This window comes from Oncorhynchus gorbuscha, unplaced genomic scaffold, assembly GCF_021184085.1.
Source record: "Oncorhynchus gorbuscha isolate QuinsamMale2020 ecotype Even-year unplaced genomic scaffold, OgorEven_v1.0 Un_scaffold_960, whole genome shotgun sequence".
Taxonomy (NCBI): domain Eukaryota; kingdom Metazoa; phylum Chordata; class Actinopteri; order Salmoniformes; family Salmonidae; genus Oncorhynchus; species Oncorhynchus gorbuscha.
In genome coordinates this window covers 225,001-244,805 of record NW_025745895.1, presented here as the reverse complement: position 1 = coordinate 244,805, position 19,805 = coordinate 225,001, and the positions used below count along the sequence as shown (strand labels likewise).

Below are 19,805 nucleotides of genomic sequence, written 5' to 3'. Positions count from 1 at the left end.
GGGAGGAGGAGAGGGTGAGAGAGGGAGGGGAGAGGGGGAGAGAAAGGGGGAAGGTGTGTACCTTGAACAGTTGTCTGTTAGCAAGCGGTTCACAGAACAGCTTCTCAATGTTGCCCCCGACAACAAACCCTGCTGATACCAGCCCCATCAATACCCAGGCAAAGATGAAGCTGAACCCTACACCTCTGAGATGAAGAGGAGAGAGACAGTGAGAGAGACAGAGAGGATCGAGAGACAGACCGACAGACAGACAGACAGACAGACAGACAGACAGACAGACAGACAGACAGACAGACAGACAGACAGACAGACAGACAGACAGACAGAGCCAGAGAGAGAGACAGACAGAGACAGACAGAGAGAGACAGAGAGAGACAGAGAGAGAGACAAAGAGAGAGACAGAGAGAGACAGAGCCAGAGAGACAGATATATATATAGAGAGAGAGAGACAAAGCCCTTGAATTGAATTGAATTGAGAGAGAGAGAGAGAGAGAGAGAGAGAGAGAGAGACAGAGAGAGACAGAGAGAGAGAGAGAGAGAGAGAGAGAGAGAGAGAGAGAGAGAGAGAGAGAGAGAGAGAGAGAGAGAGAGAGAGAGAGAGAGACAGAGAGAGACAGACAGAGACAGAGAGAGACAGAGAGGGGGGGGCAGAGAGGGGGGGGCAGAGAGAGAGAAGTGTGATATTATGGATGCTGCCAGGATATTGTCATGGTTACTCACGCCATTAGCAGGTTGCCTCCGGTGTTTGATAGGCAGCCGCGGGTGGTGGGCGTGGCCTGTTTGTCGTAGCCACACGTTCCGCACAACAGACCCAGGAAGTTAAAGGTCAAAACCAGAACCACTGAACACAGCACGGCCACACAGCCTATCCACCTGTAATAATAATAAACACTGTTATATACATCACCGAACACAGCACAGACCTGTAGAAGTCCATCTAAACACACAGACCTGTAGAAGTCCATCTAACCACACAGACCTGTAGAAGTCCATCTAACCACACAGACCTGTAGAAGTCCATCTAACCACACAGACCTGTAGAAGTCCATCTAACCACACAGACCTGTAGAAGTCCATCTAACCACACAGACCTGTAGAAGTCCATCTAAACACACAGACCTGTAGAAGTCCATCTAACCACACAGACCTGTAGAAGTCCATCTAACCACACAGACCTGTAGAAGTCCATCTAACCACACAGACCTGTAGAAGTCCATCTAACCACACAGACCTGTAGAAGTCCATCTAAACACACAGACCTGTAGAAGTCCATCTAAACACACAGACCTGTAGAAGTCCATCTAAACACACAGACCTGTAGAAGTCCATCTAACCACACAGACCTGTAGAAGTCCATCTAAACACACAGACCTGTAGAAGTCCATCTAAACACACAGACCTGTAGAAGTCCATCTAAACACACAGACCTGTAGAAGTCCATCTAAACACACAGACCTGTAGAAGTCCATCTAAACACACAGACCTGTAGAAGTCCATCTAACCACACAGACCTGTAGAAGTCCATCTAACCACACAGACCTGTAGAAGTCCATCTAACCACACAGACCTGTAGAAGTCCATCTAACCACACAGACCTGTAGAAGTCCATCTAAACACACAGACCTGTAGAAGTCCATCTAAACACACAGACCTGTAGAAGTCCATCTAAACACACAGACCTGTAGAAGTCCATCTAACCACACAGACCTGTAGAAGTCCATCTAACCACAGACCTGTAGAAGTCCATCTAAACACACAGACCTGTAGAAGTCCATCTGTATTAAACACACAGACCTGTAGAAGTCCATCTAAACACACAGACCTGTAGAAGTCCATCTGTATTAAACACACAGACCTGTAGAAGTCCATCTAAACACACAGACCTGTAGAAGTCCATCTAAACACACAGACCTGTAGAAGTCCATCTAACCACACAGACCTGTAGAAGTCCATCTAAACACACAGACCTGTAGAAGTCCATCTAACCACACAGACCTGTAGAAGTCCATCTAAACACACAGACCTGTAGAAGTCCATCTAACCACACAGACCTGTAGAAGTCCATCTAAACACACAGACCTGTAGAAGTCCATCTAAACACACAGACCTGTAGAAGTCCATCTAACCACACAGACCTGTAGAAGTCCATCTGTATTAAACACACAGACCTGTAGAAGTCCATCTAACCACACAGACCTGTAGAAGTCCATCTAACCACACAGACCTGTAGAAGTCCATCTAAACACACAGACCTGTAGAAGTCCATCTAACCACACAGACCTGTAGAAGTCCATCTAACCACACAGACCTGTAGAAGTCCATCTAACCACACAGACCTGTAGAAGTCCATCTAACCACACAGACCTGTAGAAGTCCATCTAACCACACAGACCTGTAGAAGTCCATCTAACCACACAGACCTGTAGAAGTCCATCTAAACACACAGACCTGTAGAAGTCCATCTAACCACACAGACCTGTAGAAGTCCATCTGTATTAAACACACAGACCTGTAGAAGTCCATCTAAACACACAGACCTGTAGAAGTCCATCTGTATTAAACACACAGACCTGTAGAAGTCCATCTAACCACACAGACCTGTAGAAGTCCATCTGTATTAAACACACAGACCTGTAGAAGTCCATCTAACCACACAGACCTGTAGAAGTCCATCTAACCACACAGACCTGTAGAAGTCCATCTGTATTAAACACACAGACCTGTAGAAGTCCATCTAACCACACAGACCTGTAGAAGTCCATCTAACCACACAGACCTGTAGAAGTCCATCTAACCACACAGACCTGTAGAAGTCCATCTAACCACACAGACCTGTAGAAGTCCATCTAACCACACAGACCTGTAGAAGTCCATCTAACCACACAGACCTGTAGAAGTCCATCTAACCACACAGACCTGTAGAAGTCCATCTAACCACACAGACCTGTAGAAGTCCATCTAAACACACAGACCTGTAGAAGTCCATCCGTATTAACCACAGACCTGTAGAAGTCCATCTAACCACACAGACCTGTAGAAGTCCATCTGTATTAAACACACAGACCTGTAGAAGTCCATCTAACCACACAGACCTGTAGAAGTCCATCTAACCACACAGACCTGTAGAAGTCCATCTGTATTAAACACACAGACCTGTAGAAGTCCATCTAAACACACACAGACCTGTAGAAGTCCATCTGTATTAAACACACAGACCTGTAGAAGTCCATCTAACCACACAGACCTGTAGAAGTCCATCTGTATTAAACACACAGACCTGTAGAAGTCCATCTAACCACACAGACCTGTAGAAGTCCATCTAACCACACAGACCTGTAGAAGTCCATCTAAACACACAGACCTGTAGAAGTCCATCTAACCACACAGACCTGTAGAAGTCCATCTAACCACACAGACCTGTAGAAGTCCATCTAACCACACAGACCTGTAGAAGTCCATCTAACCACACAGACCTGTAGAAGTCCATCTAACCACACAGACCTGTAGAAGTCCATCTAACCACACAGACCTGTAGAAGTCCATCTAAACACACAGACCTGTAGAAGTCCATCTAACCACACAGACCTGTAGAAGTCCATCTGTATTAAACACACAGACCTGTAGAAGTCCATCTAAACACACAGACCTGTAGAAGTCCATCTGTATTAAACACACAGACCTGTAGAAGTCCATCTAACCACACAGACCTGTAGAAGTCCATCTGTATTAAACACACAGACCTGTAGAAGTCCATCTAACCACACAGACCTGTAGAAGTCCATCTAACCACACAGACCTGTAGAAGTACATCTAAACACACAGACCTGTAGAAGTCCATCTAACCACACAGACCTGTAGAAGTCCATCTAACCACACAGACCTGTAGAAGCCCATCTAACCACACAGACCTGTAGAAGTCCATCTGTATTAACCACACAGACCTGTAGAAGTCCATCTAACCACACAGACCTGTAGAAGTCCATCTGTATTAAACACACAGACCTGTAGAAGTCCATCTAACCACACAGACCTGTAGAAGTCGATCTAACCACACAGACCTGTAGAAGTCCATCTAACCACACAGACCTGTAGAAGTCCATCTGTATTAAACACACAGACCTGTAGAAGTCCATCTAACCACACAGACCTGTAGAAGTCCATCTAACCACACAGACCTGTAGAAGTCCATCTAACCACACAGACCTGTAGAAGTCCATCTAACCACACAGACCTGTAGAAGTCCATCTAACCACACAGACCTGTAGAAGTCCATCTAACCACACAGACCTGTAGAAGTCCATCTAAACACACAGACCTGTAGAAGTCCATCTAACCACACAGACCTGTAGAAGTCCATCTAACCACACAGAACTGTAGAAGTCCATCTAACCACACAGACCTGTAGAAGTCCATCTGACCACACAGACCTGTAGAAGTCCATCTAACCACACAGACCTGTAGAAGTCCATCTAACCACACAGACCTGTAGAAGTCCATCTAAACACACAGACCTGTAGAAGTCCATCTAACCACACAGACCTGTAGAAGTCCATCTAACCACACAGACCTGTAGAAGTCCATCTACCCACACAGACCTGTAGAAGTCCATCTGTATTAAACACACAGACCTGTAGAAGTCCATCTACCCACACAGACCTGTAGAAGTCCATCTAACCACACAGACCTGTAGAAGTCCATCTACCCACACAGACCTGTAGAAGTCCATCTAAACACACAGACCTGTAGAAGTCCATCTACCCACACAGACCTGTAGAAGTCCATCTGTATTAAACACACAGACCTGTAGAAGTCCATCTGTATTAAACACACAGACCTGTAGAAGTCCATCTAACCACACAGACCTGTAGAAGTCCATCTAACCACACAGACCTGTAGAAGTCCATCTACCCACACAGACCTGTAGAAGTCCATCTAACCACACAGACCTGTAGAAGTCCATCTAACCACACAGACCTGTAGAAGTCCATCTAACCACACAGACCTGTAGAAGTCCATCTACCCACACAGACCTGTAGAAGTCCATCTAACCACACAGACCTGTAGAAGTCCATCTAACCACACAGACCTGTAGAAGTCCATCTAACCACACAGACCTGTAGAAGTCCATCTAACCACACAGACCTGTAGAAGTCCATCTGTATTAAACACACAGACCTGTAGAAGTCCATCTAAACACACAGACCTGTAGAAGTCCATCTGTATTAAACACACAGACCTGTAGAAGTCCATCTAACCACACAGACCTGTAGAAGTCCATCTGTATTAAACACACAGACCTGTAGAAGTCCATCTAACCACACAGACCTGTAGAAGTACATCTAAACACACAGACCTGTAGAAGTCCATCTAACCACACAGACCTGTAGAAGTCGATCTAACCACACAGACCTGTAGAAGTCCATCTAACCACACAGACCTGTAGAAGTCCATCTGTATTAACCACACAGACCTGTAAAAGTCCATCTAACCACACAGACCTGTAGAAGTCCATCTGTATTAAACACACAGACCTGTAGAAGTCCATCTAACCACACAGACCTGTAGAAGTCCATCTAACCACATAGACCTGTAGAAGTCGATCTAACCACACAGACCTGTAGAAGTCCATCTAACCACACAGACCTGTAGAAGTCCATCTGTATTAAACACACAGACCTGTAGAAGTCCATCTAACCACACAGACCTGTAGAAGTCCATCTAACCACACAGACCTGTAGAAGTCCATCTAACCACACAGACCTGTAGAAGTCCATCTAACCACACAGACCTGTAGAAGTCCATCTAACCACACAGACCTGTAGAAGTCCATCTAACCACACAGACCTGTAGAAGTCCATCTAACCACACAGACCTGTAGAAGTCCATCTAAACACACAGACCTGTAGAAGTCCATCTAACCACACAGACCTGTAGAAGTCCATCTAACCACACAGACCTGTAGAAGTCCATCTAACCACACAGACCTGTAGAAGTCCATCTGACCACACAGACCTGTAGAAGTCCATCTAACCACACAGACCTGTAGAAGTCCATCTAACCACACAGACCTGTAGAAGTCCATCTAAACACACAGACCTGTAGAAGTCCATCTAACCACACAGACCTGTAGAAGTCCATCTAACTACACAGACCTGTAGAAGTCCATCTACCCACACAGACCTGTAGAAGTCCATCTGTATTAAACACACAGACCTGTAGAAGTCCATCTAACCACACAGACCTGTAGAAGTCCATCTAACCACACAGACCTGTAGAAGTCCATCTAACCACACAGACCTGTAGAAGTCCATCTAACCACACAGACCTGTAGAAGTCCATCTGTATTAACCACACAGACCTGTAGAAGTCCATCTACCCACACAGACCTGTAGAAGTCCATCTACCCACACAGACCTGTAGAAGTCCATCTACCCACACAGACCTGTAGAAGTCCATCTAAACACACAGACCTGTAGAAGTCCATCTACCCACACAGACCTGTAGAAGTCCATCTGTATTAAACACACAGACCTGTAGAAGTCCATCTGTATTAAACACACAGACCTGTAGAAGTCCATCTAACCACACAGACCTGTAGAAGTCCATCTAACCACACAGACCTGTAGAAGTCCATCTACCCACACAGACCTGTAGAAGTCCATCTAACCACACAGACCTGTAGAAGTCCATCTAACCACACAGACCTGTAGAAGTCCATCTAACCACACAGACCTGTAGAAGTCCATCTAACCACACAGACCTGTAGAAGTCCATCTAACCACACAGACCTGTAGAAGTCCATCTAACCACACAGACCTGTAGAAGTCCATCTAACCACACAGACCTGTAGAAGTCCATCTAACCACACAGACCTGTAGAAGTCCATCTAACCACACAGAACTGTAGAAGTCCATCTAACCACACAGACCTGTAGAAGTCCAGCTGGTCTATCTGTGGGTAGTAGGCCTCCATGTTCTTCTGGCCCTGACTCAGGAAGATGGTGAAGTTGGCCAGAGATGCTTCCACTGGGAACATCTTAGAGAAACCTATTATCTCTACTCCTATTTTATCCAGCATGGCCTTCACTCCTAGACAGAGGAGAGGTTAGAGGGGAGAAGAGAGGAGAGGTTAGAGGGGAGAAGAGAGGAGAGGAGATGAGGGGGTAGAAGAGGAAAGAAAGGAGAGGAGAGAGAGAGAGAGAGAGAGAGAGAGAGAGAGAGATGGGCAAATAGACCGACATAGAGGGAGAGATGGACAGACAGGCAGGCAGGCAGACAGGCAGACAGACAGGCAGACAGACAGACAGGCAGACAGACGCAGACAGACAGGCAGACAGACAGGCAGACAGACAGACAGGCAGAAAGACAGACGCAGACAGACAGACAGACAGACAGACAGACAGACAGACAGACAGACAGACAGACAGACAGGCAGGCAGACAGACAGACAGGCAGACAGACAGACAGGCAGAAAGACAGACGCAGACAGACAGACAGACAGACAGACAGACAGACAGACAGACAGACAGACAGGCAGGCAGACAGACAGACAGACAGGCAGACAGGCAGACAGACAGGCAGACAGGCAGACAGACAGACAGGCAGACAGGTAGACAGACAGACAGACAGACAGACAGACAGACAGACAGACAGACAGACAGACAGACAGACAGACAGACAGACAGACAGACAGACAGACAGACGCAGGCAGGCGCAGACAGACAGGCAGGCAGGCAGACAGACAGACAGACAGACAGACAGACAGACAGACAGACAGACAGACAGACAGACAGACAGACAGACAGACAGACAGACAGACAGACAGACAGACAGACAGACAGACGCAGGCAGGCGCAGACAGACAGACTTACTAGGCAGAGCTGTTGTGTAGAGGAGAAGGTTTCCCACAAATGCAGCGCAGGATGGAGAAGAAGAGATAATGACCAAACACAACACACACACACACACACACACACACACACACACACACACACACACACACACACACACACACACACACACACACACACACACACACACACACACACACACACACACACACACACACACAGCGTACCTGCTACTACATTCTTAGTCTGCTGTTGGACCAGTCTGGGGGTATCATTGAAGGATGAATAACCCTGAAGAGGATAGGAGATGAGAGGAAGGAGAGGAGGGGAGAGAAGAGGAGAGGGTAGATGAGGGGAGAGAAGGAGAGGAGGGGAGAGAAGGAGAGGAGAGGATAGAGGAGGAGAGAGGAGGGGAGAAAAGGAGAGGAGAGGATGGAGAGGAGAGGAGAAAGGAAAGAGGAGAGGAGAGGATAGAGGAAAGGAGAAAGGAGAGGATGGAGAGGTTGGAGAGGAGAGAGAATAGGATAGAAAATCTTTAGATAATATGATACATTATCCAACCTGACACACAGCAGTACATTGTTCAGGGACAGAGCAGCTGTAGGGGGGATATGATACATTATGATACATTATCCAACCTGACACACAGCAGTACATTGTTCAGGGACAGAGCAGCTGTAGGGGGATATGATACATTATGATACATTATCCAACCTGACACACAGCAGTACATTGTTCAGGGACAGAGCAGCTGTAGGGGGGATATGATACATTATGATACATTATCCAACCTGACACACAGCAGTACATTGTTCAGGGACAGAGCAGCTGTAGGGGGATATGATACATTATGATACATTATCCAACCTGACACACAGCAGTACATTGTTCAGGGACAGAGCAGCTGTAGGGGGATATGATACATTATGATACATTATCCAACCTGACACACAGCAGTACATTGTTCAGGGACAGAGCAGCTGTAGGGGGGATATGATACATTATGATACATTATCCAACCTGACACACAGCAGTACATTGTTCAGGGACAGAGCAGCTGTAGGGGGGATATGATACATTATGATACATTATCCAACCTGACACACAGCAGTACATTGTTCAGGGACAGAGCAGCTGTAGGGGGGATATGATACATTATGATACATTATCCAACCTGACACACAGCAGTACATTGTTCAGGGACAGAGCAGCTGTAGGGGGATATGATACATTATGATACATTATCCAACCTGACACACAGCAGTACATTGTTCAGGGACAGAGCAGCTGTAGGGGGGATATGATACATTATGATACATTATCCAACCTGACACACAGCAGTGCATTGTTCAGGGGCAGAGCAGCTGTAGGGGGGACCCTTGCAACCCTCCATTTACCAGTCAGTGAAACCTGGGAATCAAACCGTCAACCCCGTGGTTACTGCCCCCATAGCCTACAGATATAGGATGAGATGGAGAAAGAGAGCTGAATGGTACCTTCTGTAAAATGTTGCTGAGGTCTGTCTTCAGGACAATCTCTAAACTGGCCAACTGGGGACTGACGTCTGGTAACTAGAGAGAGAGGAGAGGGAGAGGGAGAGGGAGAGGGAAAGGGAGAGAGAGAGAGAGAGAGAGAGAGAGAGAGAGAGAGAGAGAGAGAGAGAGAGAGAGAGAGAGAGAGAGAGAGAGAGAGAGAGAGAGAGAAGAGAGAGAGAGAGAGAGAGAGAAAGATAATTACTTAACACATTGGACAGAATTAACAAAAAAACAGAGCAAATTAGAATGCTATTTGGCCCTAAACAGAGAGGACACAGTGGCAGAATACCTGACCACTGTGACTGACCCTAAACAGAGAGTGGCAGAATACCTGACCACTGTGACTGACCCTAAACAGAGAGTGGCAGAATACCTGACCACTGTGACTGACCCTAAACAGAGAGGACACAGTGGCAGAATACCTGACCACTGTGACTGACCCTAAACAGAGAGTGGCAGAATACCTGACCACTGTGACTGACCCTAAACAGAGAGGACACAGTGGCAGAATACCTGACCACTGTGACTGACCCTAAACAGAGAGTGGCAGAATACCTGACCACTGTGACTGACCCAAAATTAGCATGTTTAGTATGTTTAGTATTTAGCATGTTTAGTGTTTAGCATGTTTAGTGTTTAGCATGTTTAGTGTTTAGCATGTTTAGTATTTAGCATGTTTAGTATTTAGCATGTTTAGTGTTTAGCATGTTTATTATTTAGCATGTTTAGTCTTTAGCATGTTTAGTGTTTAGCATGTTTAGTGTTTAGCATGTTTAGTATTTAGCATGTTTAGTGTTTAGCATGTTTAGCATGTTTATTATTTAGCATGTTTAGCATGTTTAGTGTTTAGCATGTTTAGCATGTTTATTATTTAGCATGTTTAGTCTTTAGCATGTTTAGTGTTTAGCATGTTTAGTGTTTAGCATGTTTATTATTTAGCATGTTTAGTCTTTAGCATGTTTAGTGTTTAGCATGTTTAGTGTTTACCATGTTTAGTGTTTAGCATGTTCAGTGTTTAGCATGTTTAGTGTTTAGCATGTTCAGTGTTTAGCATGTTCAGTGTTTAGCATGTTTAGTGTATAGCATGTTCAGTGTTTAGCATGTTTAGTGTGTAGTTTGAATGGAGTTGCAGGTGTGTAGGTACCCCAGAGAAGTTGCTGTTGATTCCCAGCTGTGGGAGTGTAATGTGGATGTTGTAGCAGGTGTGTAGGTACCCCAGAGAAGTTGCTGTTGATTCCCAGCTGTGGGAGTGTAATGTGGATGTTGTAGCAGGTGTGTAGGTACCCCAGAGAAGTTGCTGTTGATTCCCAGCTGTGGGAGTGTAATGCGGATTTTGTTGCAGGTGCGTGACACAGCTCCGTTAGTGCAGGCCGGATCAGACAGGGTGTTGGACAGGGAGGTCCGTTCATATGTCAGACGGAGCGCCAGACGAGACGTTCCCTCATGAAGAACATCCAACGAAGAACTAACACTCTCCAACGCCTCCTTAGACTCACGCAGAGCTACGGAGGACAGGGGGAGAGGAGAGGAAAGGAGAGGAGAGGAGAGGAGGGGAGGGGAGGGGAGAGGAGAGGAGAGGAGAGGAGAAGAGATGAGAAAGGAGAGGAGAGGAGAGGAGAGGAGAGGAGAGGAGAGGAGATGTCACGTGAGGTGAGGGCATGACACACCACTGACTGGAGGTCAGTTCTAATACTGACACCACTGACTGGAGGTCAGTTCTCATCCTGACACCACTGACTGGAGGTCAGTTCTAATACTGACACCACTGACTGGAGGTCAGTTCTAATACTGACACCACTGACTGGAGGTCAGTTCTAATACGGACACCACTGACTGGAGGTCAGTTCTAATACTGACACCACTGACTGGAGGTCAGTTCTAATACTGACACCACTGACTGGAGGTCAGTTCTAATACTGACACCACTGACTGGAGGTCAGTTCTCATCCTGACACCACTGACTGGAGGTCAGTTCTAATACTGACACCACTGACTGGAGGTCAGTTCTAATACGGACACCACTGACTGGAGGTCAGTTCTCATCCTGACACCACTGACTGGAGGTCAGTTCTAATACTGACACCACTGACTGGAGGTCAGTTCTAATACTAGGGACCAGTCTGGTCAGAGGTTAAATAACACTTCTATTATGTTGTTACCTTTAACGGCGTTCTCCACTTTGCCTTGGAAACAGAAGAACACAGAGACAGATGTCAACATGACAGAACTAAGACCACCTGTTATAATGGTTAGGGTTATAACTGTAGGGTTAGGGTTAGGGTTAGGGTTGGGGTTATAACTGTAGGGTTAGGGTTAGGGTTAGGGTTATAACTGTAGGGTTAGGGTTAGGGTTAGGGTTATAACTGTAGGGTTAGGGTTAGGGTTAGGGTTAGGGTTAGGGTTAGGGTTATAACTGTAGGGTTAGGGTTAGGGTTAGGGTTATAACTGTAGGGTTAGGGTTAGGGTTAGGGTTAGGGTTAGGGTTAGGGTTAGGGTTATAACTGTAGGGTTAGGGTTAGGGTTAGGGTTAGGGTTATAACTGTAGGGTTAGGGTTAGGGTTAGGGTTAGGGTTATAACTGTAGGGTTAGGGTTAGGGTTAGGGTTATAACTGTAGGGTTAGGGTTAGGGTTGGGGTTATAACTGTAGGGTTAGGGTTAGGGTTAGGGTTAGGGTTAGGGTTAGGGTTATAACTGTAGGGTTAGGGTTAGGGTTAGGGTTAGGGTTATAACTGTAGGGTTAGGGTTAGGGTTAGGGTTAGGGTTAGGGTTATAACTGTAGGGTTAGGGTTAGGGTTAGGGTTAGGGTTATAACTGTAGGGTTAGGGTTAGGGTTAGGGTTATAACTGTAGGGTTAGGGTTAGGGTTAGGGTTAGGGTTATAACTGTAGGGTTAGGGTTATAACTGTAGGGTTAGGGTTAGGGTTATAACTGTAGGGTTAGGGTTAGGGTTATAACTGTAGGGTTAGGGTTAGGGTTAGGGTTATAACTGTAGGGTTAGGGTTAGGGTTATAACTGTAGGGTTAGGGTTATAACTGTAGGGTTAGGGTTAGGGTTAGGGTTATAACTGTAGGGTTAGGGTTAGGGTTATAACTGTAGGGTTAGGGTTAGGGTTAGGGTTATAACTGTAGGGTTAGGGTTAGGGTTATAACTGTAGGGTTAGGGTTAGGGTTAGGGTTATAACTGTAGGGTTAGGGTTAGGGTTAGGGTTATAACTGTAGGGTTAGGGTTAGGGTTAGGGTTATAACTGTAGGGTTAGGGTTAGGGTTAGGGTTATAACTGTAGGGTTAGGGTTAGGGTTAGGGTTATAACTGTAGGGTTAGGGTTAGGGTTATAACTGTAGGGTTAGCGTTAGGGTTAGGGTTATAACTGTAGGGTTAGGGTTAGGGTTATAACTGTAGGGTTAGGGTTAGGGTTAGGGTTAGGGTTAGGGTTATAACTGTAGGGTTAGGGTTAGGGTTAGGGTTATAACTGTAGGGTTAGGGTTAGGGTTAGGGTTAGGGTTATAACTGTAGGGTTAGGGTTAGGGTTAGGGTTAGGGTTATAACTGTAGGGTTAGGGTTAGGGTTAGGGTTAGGGTTAGGGTTATAACTGTAGGGTTATGGTTAGGGTTAGGGTTATAACTGTAGGGTTAGGGTTATAACTGTAGGGTTAGGGTTAGGGTTAGGGTTAGGGTTATAACTGTAGGGTTAGGGTTAGGGTTAGGGTTAGGGTTAGGGTTAGGGTTATAACTGTAGGGTTAGGGTTAGGGTTAGGGTTATAACTGTAGGGTTAGGGTTATAACTGTAGGGTTAGGGTTAGGGTTATAACTGTAGGGTTAGGGTTAGGGTTATAACTGTAGGGTTAGGGTTAGGGTTAGGGTTATAACTGTAGGGTTAGGGTTAGGGTTAGGGTTATAACTGTAGGGTTAGGGTTAGGGTTAGGGTTATAACTGTAGGGTTAGGGTTAGGGTTAGGGTTATAACTGTAGGGTTAGGGTTAGGGTTAGGGTTAGGGTTATAACTGTAGGGTTAGGGTTAGGGTTAGGGTTAGGGTTATAACTGTAGGGTTAGGGTTAGGGTTAGGGTTATAACTGTAGGGTTAGGGTTAGGGTTATAACTGTAGGGTTAGGGTTAGGGTTAGGGTTAGGGTTAGGGTTAGGGTTAGGGTTAGGGGTTAGGGTTAGGGTTATAACTGTAGGGTTAGGGTTAGGGTTAGGGTTATAACTGTAGGGTTAGGGTTAGGGTTATAACTGTAGGGTTAGGGTTAGGGTTAGGGTTATAACTGTAGGGTTAGGGTTAGGGTTAGGGTTATAACTGTAGGGTTAGGGTTAGGGTTAGGGTTAGGGTTAGGGTTATAACTGTAGGGTTAGGGTTAGGGTTAGGGTTATAACTGTAGGGTTAGGGTTAGGGTTAGGGTTATAACTGTAGGGTTAGGGTTAGGGTTATAACTGTAGGGTTAGGGTTAGGGTTATAACTGTAGGGTTAGGGTTAGGGTTAGGGTTAGGGTTATAACTGTAGGGTTAGGGTTATAACTGTAGGGTTAGGGTTAGGGTTAGGGTTAGGGTTATAACTGTAGGGTTAGGGTTAGGGTTAGGGTTAGGGTTAGGGTTAGGGTTATAACTGTAGGGTTAGGGTTAGGGTTAGGGTTATAACTGTAGGGTTAGGGTTATAACTGTAGGGTTAGGGTTAGGGTTATAACTGTAGGGTTAGGGTTAGGGTTATAACTGTAGGGTTAGGGTTAGGGTTAGGGTTATAACTGTAGGGTTAGGGTTAGGGTTAGGGTTATAACTGTAGGGTTAGGGTTAGGGTTAGGGTTAGGGTTATAACTGTAGGGTTAGGGTTAGGGTTAGGGTTATAACTGTAGGGTTAGGGTTAGGGTTAGGGTTATAACTGTAGGGTTAGGGTTAGGGTTAGGGTTAGGGTTAGGGTTATAACTGTAGGGTTAGGGTTAGGGTTAGGGTTATAACTGTAGGGTTAGGGTTAGGGTTATAACTGTAGGGTTAGGGTTAGGGTTAGGGTTAGGGTTAGGGTTAGGGTTAGGGGTTAGGGTTAGGGTTATAACTGTAGGGTTAGGGTTAGGGTTAGGGTTATAACTGTAGGGTTAGGGTTAGGGTTATAACTGTAGGGTTAGGGTTAGGGTTAGGGTTATAACTGTAGGGTTAGGGTTAGGGTTAGGGTTATAACTGTAGGGTTAGGGTTAGGGTTAGGGTTAGGGTTAGGGTTAGGGTTAGGGTTATAACTGTAGGGTTAGGGTTAGGGTTAGGGTTATAACTGTAGGGTTAGGGTTAGGGTTAGGGTTATAACTGTAGGGTTAGGGTTAGGGTTATAACTGTAGGGTTAGGGTTAGGGTTAGGGTTATAACTGTAGGGTTAGGGTTAGGGTTAGGGTTAGGGTTATAACTGTAGGGTTAGGGTTAGGGTTAGGGTTATAACTGTAGGGTTAGGGTTAGGGTTAGGGTTAGGGTTATAACTGTAGGGTTAGGGTTAGGGTTAGGGTTATAACTGTAGGGTTAGGGTTATAACTGTAGGGTTAGGGTTAGGGTTAGGGTTAGGGTTAGGGTTAGGGTTAGGGTTATAACTGTAGGGTTAGGGTTAGGGTTAGGGTTAGGGTTATAACTGTAGGGTTAGGGTTAGGGTTAGGGTTATAACTGTAGGGTTAGGGTTATAACTGTAGGGTTAGGGTTAGGGTTAGGGTTATAACTGTAGGGTTAGGGTTAGGGTTAGGGTTAGGGTTATAACTGTAGGGTTAGGGTTAGGGTTAGGGTTAGGGTTATAACTGTAGGGTTAGGGTTAGGGTTAGGGTTAGGGTTAGGGTTAGGGTTATAACTGTAGGGTTAGGGTTAGGGTTAGGGTTAGGGTTAGGGTTATAACTGTAGGGTTAGGGTTAGGGTTATAACTGTAGGGTTAGGGTTAGGGTTAGGGTTATAACTGTAGGGTTAGGGTTATAACTGTAGGGTTAGGGTTAGGGTTAGGGTTAGGGTTATAACTGTAGGGTTAGGGTTAGGGTTAGGGTTAGGGTTATAACTGTAGGGTTAGGGTTAGGGTTAGGGTTAGGGTTAGGGTTAGGGTTAGGGTTATAACTGTAGGGTTAGGGTTAGGGTTATAACTGTAGGGTTAGGGTTAGGGTTAGGGTTATAACTGTAGGGTTAGGGTTATAACTGTAGGGTTAGGGTTAGGGTTAGGGTTAGGGTTAGGGTTAGGGTTATAACTGTAGGGTTAGGGTTAGGGTTAGGGTTATAACTGTAGGGTTAGGGTTAGGGTTAGGGTTATAACTGTAGGGTTAGGGTTAGGGTTAGGGTTATAACTGTAGGGTTAGGGTTAGGGTTATAACTGTAGGGTTAGGGTTAGGGTTAGGGTTAGGGTTAGGGTTATAACTGTAGGGTTAGGGTTAGGGTTAGGGTTAGGGTTAGGGTTATAACTGTAGGGTTAGGGTTATGGTTAGGGTTAGGGTTATAACTGTAGGGTTAGGGTTAGGGTTAGGCTTATAACTGTAGGGTTAGGGTTAGGGTTAGGGTTATAACTGTAGGGTTAGGGTTATAACTGTAGGGTTAGGGTTAGGGTTATAACTGTAGTAGCAGTAACGAGGTATTATAATGTTGTAGCAGTAACGAGGTATTATAATGTTGTAGCAGTAATGAGGTATTATAATGTTATAACTGTTGTAGCAGTAACAAGGTATTATAATGTTGTAGCAGTAACAAGGTATTATAATGTTGTAGCTGTAACGATGTATTATAATGTTGTAGCAGTAACGAGGTATTATAATGTTGTAGCAGTAACAAGGTATTATAATGTTGTAGCAGTAACGAGGTATTATAATGTTGTAGCAGTAACAAGGTATTATAATGTTGTAGCAGTAACGAGGTATTATAATGTTGTAGCAGTAATGAGGTATTATAATGTTGTAGCAGTAACGAGGTATTATAATGTTGTAGCAGTAATGAGGTATTATAATGTTGTAGCAGTAATGAGGTATTATAATGTTGTAGCAGTAACGAGGTATTATAATGTTGTAGCAGTAATGAGGTATTATAATGTTGTAGCAGTAACGAGGTATTATAATGTTGTAGCAGTAACGAGGTATTATAATGTTATAACTGTTGTAGCAGTAACAAGGTATTATAATGTTGTAGCAGTAATGAGGTATTATAATGTTGTAGCAGTAACGAGGTATTATAATGTTGTAGCAGTAACGAGGTATTATAATGTTGTAGCAGTAACGAGGTATTATAATGTTGTAGCAGTAACAAGGTATTATAATGTTGTAGCAGTAACGAGGTATTATAATGTTGTAGCAGTAACGAGGTATTATAATGTTGTAGCAGTAACGAGGTATTATAATGTTGTAGCAGTAATGAGGTATTATAATGTTGTAGCAGTAACAAGGTATTATAATGTTGTAGCAGTAACGAGGTATTATAATGTTGTAGCAGTAACGAGGTATTATAATGTTGTAGCAGTAACGAGGTATTATAATGTTGTAGCAGTAACGAGGTATTATAATGTTATAATGTTGTAGCAGTAACGAGGTATTATAATGTTGTAGCAGTAACGAGGTATTATAATGTTGTAGCAGTAACAAGGTATTATAATGTTGTAGCAGTAACGAGGTATTATAATGTTGTAGCAGTAACGAGGTATTATAATGTTATAATGTTGTAGCAGTAACGAGGTATTATAATGTTATAACTGTTGTAGCAGTAACGAGGTATTATAATGTTGTAGCAGTAACGAGGTATTATAATGTTGTAGCAGTAACAAGGTATTATAATGTTGTAGCAGTAACGAGGTATTATAATGTTATAATGTTGTAGCAGTAACGAGGTATTATAATGTTGTAGCAGTAACGAGGTATTATAATGTTGTAGCAGTAACGAGGTATTATAATGCTATAACTGTTGTAGCAGTAACGAGGTATTATAATGTTGTAGCAGTAATGAGGTATTATAATGTTATAACTGTTGTAGCAGTAACGAGGTATTATAATGTTATAACTGTTGTAGCAGTAACAAGGTATTATAATGTTATAACTGTTGTAGCAGTAACGAGGTATTATAATGTAGTAGTAGTAACGAGGTATTATAATGTTATAGCAGTAACAAGGTATTATAATGTTGTAGCAGTAATGAGGTATTATAATGTTGTAGCAGTAACGAGGTATTATAATGTTGTAGCAGTAATGAGGTATTATAATGTTATAACTGTTGTAGCAGTAACGAGGTATTATAATGTTATAACTGTTGTAGCAGTAACGAGGTATTATAATGTTATAATGTTGTAGCAGTAACGAGGTATTATAATGTTGTAGCAGTAACGAGGTATTATAATGTTGTAGCAGTAACGAGGTATTATAATGTTATAACTGTTGTAGCAGTAACGAGGTATTATAATGTTGTAGCAGTAATGAGGTATTATAATGTTATAACTGTTGTAGCAGTAACAAGGTATTATAATGTTGTAGCAGTAACGAGGTATTATAATGTTGTAGCAGTAACGAGGTATTATAATGTTGTAGCAGTAACAAGGTATTATAATGTTGTAGCAGTAACGAGGTATTATAATGTTGTAGCAGTAACAAGGTATTATAATGTTATAACTGTTGTAGCAGTAATGAGGTATTATAATGTTGTAGCAGTAATGAGGTATTATAATGCTGTAGCAGTAACGAGGTATTATAATGTTGTAGCAGTAACGAGGTATTATAATGTTGTAGCAGTAACGAGGTATTATAATGTTGTAGCAGTAACAAGGTATTATAATGTTGTAGCAGTAACGAGGTATTATAATGTTATAACTGTTGTAGCAGTAACGAGGTATTATAATGTTGTAGCAGTAACGAGGTATTATAATGTTGTAGCAGTAACGAGGTATTATAATGTTATAACTGTTGTAGCAGTAACGAGGTATTATAATGTTATAACTGTTGTAGCAGTAACGAGGTATTATAATGTTGTAGCAGTAACGAGGTATTATAATGTTGTAGCAGTAACGAGGTATTATAATGTTATAACTGTAGTAGCTGTAACGATGCATTTTCATGCCATATCTGACCATGTAGTGGGTGTTAAAGGTATTAGTAATTAGTTATGAAGGTGATACGGAGTGTTATAAGGGAGTTATAATGTGTTATAAATCTGTTTAGGGTGTTATAAGGTGTTTGTGTTATAAATCTGTTAAGGGTGTTATAAACTGTTGTTTGTGTAATAAAGGTGCTATAATGTGTTATAAATATGTTATAAGGGAGTTACGTTGATATACAGTGTTATAAACAGTTGATTTTAAATGTGTTATAAGGCATTGTTTATGTTATAAAGGTGCTATAAGGTGTTATAAAGGTGCTATAATGTGTTATAAATATGTTATAAGGGAGTTACGTTGATATACAGTGTTATAAACAGTTGATTTTAAATGTGTTATAAGGCATTGTTTATGTTATAAAGGTGCTATAAGGTGTTATAAAGGTGCTATAAGGTGTTATAAGGCATTGTTTATGTTATAAAGGTGCTATAAGGTGTTATAAGGCATTGTTTATGTTATAAAGGTGCTATAAGGTGTTATAAAGGTGCTATAAGGTGTTATAAGGCATTGTTTATGTTATAAAGGTGCTATAAGGTGTTATAAGGCATTGTTTATCTTATAAAGGTGCTATAAGGTGTTATAAAGGTGCTATAAGGTGTTATAAGGCATTGTTTATGTTATAAAGGTGCTATAAGGTGTTATAAGGCATTGTTTATCTTATAAAGGTGCTATAAGGTGTTATAAGGCATTGTTTATGTTATAAAGGTGCTATAAGGTGTTATAAGGCATTGTTTATGTTATAAAGATGCTATAAGGTGTTATAAGGCATTGTTTATGTTATAAAGGTGCTATAAGGTGTTATAAAGGTGCTATAAGGTGTTATAAGGCATTGTTTATGTTATAAAGGTGCTATAAGGTGTTATAAAGGTGCTATAAGGTGTTATAAGGCATTGTTTATGTTATAAAGGTGCTATAAGGTGTTATAAGGCATTGTTTATGTTATAAAGGTGCTATAAGGTGTTATAAGGCATTGTTTATGTTATAAAGGTGCTATAAGGTGTTATAAGGCATTGTTTATGTTATAAAGGTGCTATAAGGTGTTATAAAGGTGCTATAAGGTGTTATAAGGCATTGTTTATGTTATAAAGGTGCTATAAGGTGTTATAAGGCATTGATTATGTTATAAAGGTGCTATAAGGTGTTATAAGGCATTGCTTATGTTATAAAGGTGCTATAAGGTGTCACAAGAGTGTAAAAAAGTTGGTAAATGTGTTATAATGTGTTATAAAGGGTGGTTACCTCCAGCCATGCGCAGAGCTGTGTCCAGAGAAGGAACTACCTCCTTCTCCAGCTGAGTCTGGATCCTCCCCCCCAACAGAGGCCCGATGTCTGACAACAGCATTACCACAGCATTACCATAGCATTACC

At 42.9% G+C, this 19,805-nt stretch overlaps 1 protein-coding gene across 1 annotated transcript in view; it reads right to left on the bottom strand.

The window, feature by feature from the left end:
* LOC124020864 (prominin-1-A-like) overlaps positions 1-19,805 on the bottom strand; it is a gene marked incomplete at its 3' end in the record, with an annotated part of 43,807 nt that overhangs the window by 9,910 nt on the left and 14,092 nt on the right. Inside the window, exons 7-15 of the mRNA XM_046336159.1 lie at positions 19,677-19,766; positions 11,544-11,567; positions 10,669-10,886; positions 9,346-9,420; positions 8,077-8,140; positions 7,871-7,879; positions 6,929-7,088; positions 721-873; positions 62-185 (exon numbers count right to left, since the gene is read on the bottom strand). Coding sequence (XP_046192115.1) covers positions 62-185; positions 721-873; positions 6,929-7,088; positions 7,871-7,879; positions 8,077-8,140; positions 9,346-9,420; positions 10,669-10,886; positions 11,544-11,567; positions 19,677-19,766 — 917 coding nt within the window. The remainder of the gene's footprint in view (positions 1-61; positions 186-720; positions 874-6,928; positions 7,089-7,870; positions 7,880-8,076; positions 8,141-9,345; positions 9,421-10,668; positions 10,887-11,543; positions 11,568-19,676; positions 19,767-19,805) is intronic.